The sequence below is a fragment of the Centruroides sculpturatus genome, unplaced genomic scaffold (genome assembly GCF_000671375.1).
Source record: "Centruroides sculpturatus isolate CEXI.00-Female unplaced genomic scaffold, Cexi_2.0 scaffold1155, whole genome shotgun sequence".
In the NCBI taxonomy this organism is placed as follows: domain Eukaryota; kingdom Metazoa; phylum Arthropoda; class Arachnida; order Scorpiones; family Buthidae; genus Centruroides; species Centruroides sculpturatus.
In genome coordinates, this window is record NW_019385280.1 from 64050 (window position 1) to 70465 (window position 6416).

The 6416-nt window shown below is 28.9% G+C and overlaps 1 protein-coding gene across 1 annotated transcript in view; it reads right to left on the minus strand.

The window, feature by feature from the left end:
- Positions 1-420: 420 nt before the first annotated feature.
- The window catches only part of LOC111637117 (voltage-dependent T-type calcium channel subunit alpha-1H-like), a 133243-nt gene continuing 127247 nt past the window's right edge, over positions 421-6416 (minus strand). The window contains exon 29 of the mRNA XM_023382535.1: positions 421-1878. Within this exon, the coding sequence (XP_023238303.1) occupies positions 1184-1878 (695 nt within the window). The 3' untranslated portion in view covers positions 421-1183. The remainder of the gene's footprint in view (positions 1879-6416) is intronic.

The following is a 6416-nucleotide window of genomic DNA, read 5'->3' on the forward strand; positions in this document are numbered from 1 at the left end:
AATTGATGAACGATTTGATAGATAACTTGCTTTATAGTTTGATGTTTTCAGAGAAGAAAGATGACTCTTTGGATCGGAAATCAACATCCAATTTGCTTATTTCCAAATGAAATCAGTATATTTAACGAGAAATCGTTAGCATAACCTATGGGAACACATGCTGATATTAATAATTTTTTCTGCAAGGTAGTTTTATTTATTTCTTGATCTTCAACAATTTTCTACCAGAATTTTCGTATGACTAATCATAATTAATTTCATCTTTTTATTAGACTTCAATAAAACTGGTATCTAAGGCACTCGAAACTATTATTATTAAAATATTTTGATGTCACGAGGAATTTATTTCATTTAGACATCGATAAAAATTCATTTTAAAGTGTTATTTTATTTTTAAATATATATATGTAGCAACAGACTGCATAGTGTAGTGTTTAACACTTGTTTCATTATATTTTTACAATACTTTATCTTAATTTTTTTACTCTTTCATCTAACTATACTATTCATTTTCTTATGTTGCACAACATATTTATTTTAATACACTAATAACCATAATTTTAGAAAACTTGATAACGTCACTAGTTCAATGAAAAAATTAAATGATTTTTTTTCTTGTTGTTGAACAGTGCAAACAATATCTGATGCATTTTTCGGTGCATAGGGAATTCAGGATGGTGCGTATAGCAAAGAAAAGAAGAAAAAATAATAATATAAGAAGCCAATCTTCATCCTTCAATTTTCTTACATTTGAGAAACATTATGGACTAGACCGATTTGTTTGAAGATTGTGTACACATGTAACACGTACATCATTTACATAATACGAATTATTTCTCTATGATATTAACATGAATGATTGTTTTTTTTTATTTGTGATATCAGCCTCTAGGATATCATATGATTTTCGTTTTTGTTTTTTTTTGTTTTTGATTTCCTACTACAGTATTTATTTCAAGCATTCTTTTCCAGAAAAAATGCTCTTTTATAGGTTATAAAAAATTGCCTCATTGTAGAGACTTGGGTAAACACGAAACTAAAGATTTTGTGAATTTAAGAAAACCACAACCACAACTCATCGTTCATATATATATTTTTTGTTGTTGTTTAAAGAAAAGAAAAGTGCTCGTACTATTTCTTATTAGTTACACTATATACAACAAATATTGTCATTTATTTTATGCTAGCAGTCTGGTGATGTGTCTGAATCACTGATTGTCCAATTGCCCTGATTTTCTTGTGTAGGCGTTCTTTCAGATTGAAGAACTGAATGGATCTGTTGTCGTGTTTCTACTACATCTTCTCCTCTAGTTTCATCAAAAGCGAAGTGTATATTAGAAAAAGGATCTTCAATTTCTTCGTCTTCTTCGTAGTTTTCTGTATCTGTAGTCCTTGGCCACGATTCTGATGCCATTTCCGAATGACTAGAGACATTCCACGAACCAGAATCTGGGCTTTGTCCATTACCTAATTCTGGATAAGTCTGTAAAAGACACTGAGTTGATGTTCCTGAATCGTCGTCATCGAATGTCGAATGTACTTCCTGAGGTGTCGGAGAACCAGTTGAAACACTGGTTAGGGTAGCTTCTGGTGTTAATGATAAATTTGCTTCGGGCACAAAAAAGTGAGGAATATCACGTGGTCGTTGTGGCTTTTGATGACTATCCAATTTATCGGGACTCTCTTCTGTTGGTATGGAAATTAGACTATGATCCAAAGTAGTGATTTGTTTTTGATGGTCTTCAGGAGATAATCGTTTTATATTTACATTTGTATCGACTAATGGAGATTCTGCGCTAACTTCTGTCTGAATACCATCGTCAAAGGGAGCTTCCGATATTTCGATGGTCACTGCTGCCACAGATACTCCACACTCATCTACATAAATAAAAATTTTATTTTATATTAGATACATATATACATTTCATTTATTTAATTTCGTAAACAGAAGATAATCACTCTCCACATACTCAAGAATAATAATAATATATATATATATATATATAGGCTATACAACAAAGAAGATAAAGAGGTGAGAAAATAAATTGACTTCTCCTCTGCCATAATAATTTTTAAAACTATTAGAGTTTACAATAAGACCGATTGGTAGAATTTAAGAGAAAGAAACAGTATAGGAATCGTTGTAGAGTCTCCTGTTGTAGAGTTGGATGCGAATTAACATGTAAGGAGTTAAAAACCATTAAAATACTTAAATCGCGATAAAAACAAGTAATAAAAGTCCGGAAATCTCATCTCTTTCTCTCTTTCGCTATCAGTGAAGAGAAATTACTTTTTAATTCATAAATTATATAAACTTTATGTAATTCTGTAAGTACTTTATGTCTTTTTTTAAGTGGTTTACACGCCTTTTACTACGTTCTTTACAGTGGTAAGTAATATAATCCACGGATACCCTGAAAATTTGCATAAAATAGTGCTCTAAAAACATTTCTACTAAGAATAAATGACAAAATTTCTCTTCAAACGGCAAGATCTTTAATAATTGTCAATACGCTGCTTCAAAATAAGTTTTAAATCGAAAAGTATACCGAAATCATTACGTGAATGTACATATTCAATAGAATTATTGTTAATGGAGAGCATAAAAGAGTTAGTGCATACATTGCAACAGATTAAACGAAGATAAACTCGGTTAAATCACCTTGTAAAAGATGAAATCTGATTTATCTACGCTATGCCAACAAATTAGGATCAGAATTAATAAGTTTCAAGTCATCTCGTGAGGAAAACTCGAAAAAATCTACGTGGCCAGTCTTTTGTACAAGAGCGAACCCACAACCAAATACAATGTTTAGTGGTTTTATCCACGTGGACCCTCTGGAGTGTGTGTATGTGTGTGGACGTCTATTTTGTTTATCTTCATTCCATCCTGAGATATTAAAGAAACGAAATTTGACACTGTAACTTGTATATAAGGGACATTGATACTATTAAATTCTGATGGTTAAAAATCGAGGATATGGAGGTGAGCCATGGGTCATATCTCGAGTGTGGTCGGATTTAATGAAAGTTTTACTCGTTATTGGCATTTTGAAACATTTTTAGAAACTGTTACGGCTAACAGAAACCCGTCTCTACTCTCAAAATTAAGCCATGTTTACTTTTTCTATAATAATTAATAATATAAAAGTTATTTTTTAAATAACATCTCGTAACAGAGCCATACAATTTTAGCTTCGAACTAATTGTGTTTTAGTATTAATTAAAAATAAGTATTTTTGCCGAGAAAGTCTCAACTGGATTTTTTATTGTGTAAAAATAGCCAATCAAAAGCTCATGAAAAACAGGAAACAGCTTTCTAATTTAGCCGAAAACAAATAAGGAGTAATAACTTACACAACATTTATTTTTAACAGATGGTGTCAAGACTACACAACTCTGTGATCAGATTTAAATCAAATTAATGAATATGCCGAAACAGAACATCCTTTACAAAAGGTAAGATCTAAGAAAGTATTTTATCTAGGAAGAAAATTATCTTTATTTTTTAATAATTTGGATAAAATAAGCTTTCCGTATCTGGTCTCAAATTTCGTCTATCTAACTTCGTTTTCGAGATTAACGAAGAATAGATGGACAGACAGACGTACGACAATGTGTCGATCTGCAATTTAAAAATTACAGCTCCAAATAGTAATAAGTAATAAACAACACCAATTTATAATTTTTATTAAAAATTGACTCTCACGCGTCTACAAATTTAACAGCATTAATTAAATAGGGTCAAAATTGTTTAAAAGTTAATTTATTTTACATAAAATGCAATAAATATTTGTCGAGGGTATAAACCTCGATATACCATACTTTTTTTATATGTTGTTGCGGTAAAGATAGGGTCAGCTTATCTGAAAACTTCTATCAAATGTGTGCTTGTCCCTGATGACAACTTTAAGAATAGGAGGGAAAAAAATTATATATAGAGTAGACTTCACCAAAAAGCAATTCAATCGGAAAGAATAGGCTGTGTCAAAAACTTTCAATTTTGGTTCAAGATGTAAAAATCCTATCAAAAAAATATATATAGCGAAAGTGAAAATTGAAACGACTGAATTTTGATAAATATATTTTGACTTATAAATATTTTTAAAATTTAAAATACAGCCTTAAGTGAAGTTTTATTTGTAAAAAAGAACTATTATATTTCTATTTAAATAATATTGTCAGTTACTTTTACTATTAAACATAATATGAGCTTCAATTTTCAAATATTCAATCTCTGCATTTCCATTGTCGTACGTCTGTGTGTCCTTCCTTAATTTCGAGAATTGAGTTAGATAGATAAAAATCGAGATCAGAAACAGATGACCGACATGACTCGATTGCTATCAGGAAAAGTATGATGTACAGGGGTAAGACAGAAAGTCGAGACCGGATATGAAAAGGTTAGTTTAAATTAAAGTATGATTTAAAAATTTCAGTTCGGCATTGTGATGATGTCACAATAAATTTGTCAATTTTTACATTGTCTTTGTTTCTTATAAGTTTGGATGTATAAATCTCATCTATATACAGTCGACCCTCTATAACACTGTTGATTGTTCTGTTTTATACGAATTCCATGTTGTACGAGTCACTTAGATTTTACAAATACGTAAGCCGTTCACAGCCCGGCACACGTATTTGTAAAATCTAAGTGACTCGTACTGTACAACATGAAATTCGTATAAAACGGAATAATCAACACTGTTATAGGGGGTCGACTGTAAATGACACTGAAATAAATGCTTTTGATGTCGTATGAGGATCGAACCCATCTCCTTAACATGACAAATTCTCCAATCGCTTAAGCTAACAACATATACTTATCCCGTTATCTAATGAGATTTTAAGCTCTATCTTGGGAGTAGTTAATTTTAATCAAATAATTTGATCAGATTATTTGGATTCGCTGTCTTTTTGGTTAATATTTTCTCTGGATTTATACAATAGAAACTGAAAACTCATTAAATTAAATGATAAGTTATCAATAGTATTATTCAATTTCTTTGTATAAGCTGGCCAAAAAGTGAAATGTAAACTTTTGTGCATTAAACAATTATCTTTTGTGATAATTGCTATCCAAGTTAACCAAGAGAAAGAATTTAAATATAACAGAAAATAATTTTCGAATTCGTCCTTACAAATTTGCAGTTAAGTCGGATTAGAAGACAGATAAAAGCTGTAAGATTTTAAAGAAGATTAGCCGCTAACACAATTTTACCGAACAACTATAGTTGACTGAAAGTTTTACCTCTTACATTAATCGTTTATAAGGAAACAAAGGCTTATCTTTGTTTTCTTTTGGAAACAATGGTTGTCTAACTCTGTTTACTTCCTCAACTAATAGCCGTTAAGATAATCTTGTTGTCAACTAGTTATCATTAAAACTTTATAGGCTTTTTATCTTCCATATTTGACAAATGATTCTCTCTCAAATATGGGAAATTATTCTATATTCATCTACATTTACTCTTAAGTTATTGCTTTCTTTAAATCGTTTGCTCGAAGAATTTAAATTCAAAAATATAATTATTATTTTACATAAATTTATTCAAAGTATTCAGTTTAATTTAATGAAATTCGATGTTGTTTACATTTAATTATCTTATTAAATAAATAAATGTTGTCTCTCTCACACACACTTTCGTAGAGCGTGTACGCATTTTGATTATTAATAATTTGTTTATTTTCTTATGTTTAATTTAATGATTTTATAATTTAAAGTAAAAGTTAGAAATTTGATGATTTAATTTTTATTCTAAGGCCAATATTTATCACAAAAATATAAGGAATTATAGAATTATGGGCTGATAAAATGTGTATATGTTTTTTGGCACGTGCAATAAACTTTATAACTTACTATTGTTGTGTGACATAAAGGAATTAGAATACATTTATATTTTTTTAAATTTCTACTTATTTCAAATCATATTCAAGAAACAAAAGAATATTATGCAATTAATACTGATAATTTATCCAGATGCCATTCAATTTTAATTTACAAATTTAAAATAAAGTTTATAAACTAAACATTATATAATATCATTTTTCTAAATAAATTGAATAATAATATAAAATATTTACTACTGCTTACCCTTAATTAAGAAACATTATATCGCCTAATTCATTTACTGTATTTGAAACAAATATCTTTCATTAATAATAACTTTAAGGTATTAATGTGGAGTTCAAAATAATGATTCATATGAAGATCATTCGAATAAATTAATGATTTTTAAAAAGGACAATAATTAAATTTAATTTTATGGAAGCTTCACTGCACAGCTGAAGAGCTGTGAAGTGAAGCTTCTATGCTAAAAGCCATAATTAAGTGTCATAAACAAAATCAATTCTTTGAAATTTTTGCAAAAATTAATTAAAATATCATTAGAATTTTAAATAAATAATTATTAAAT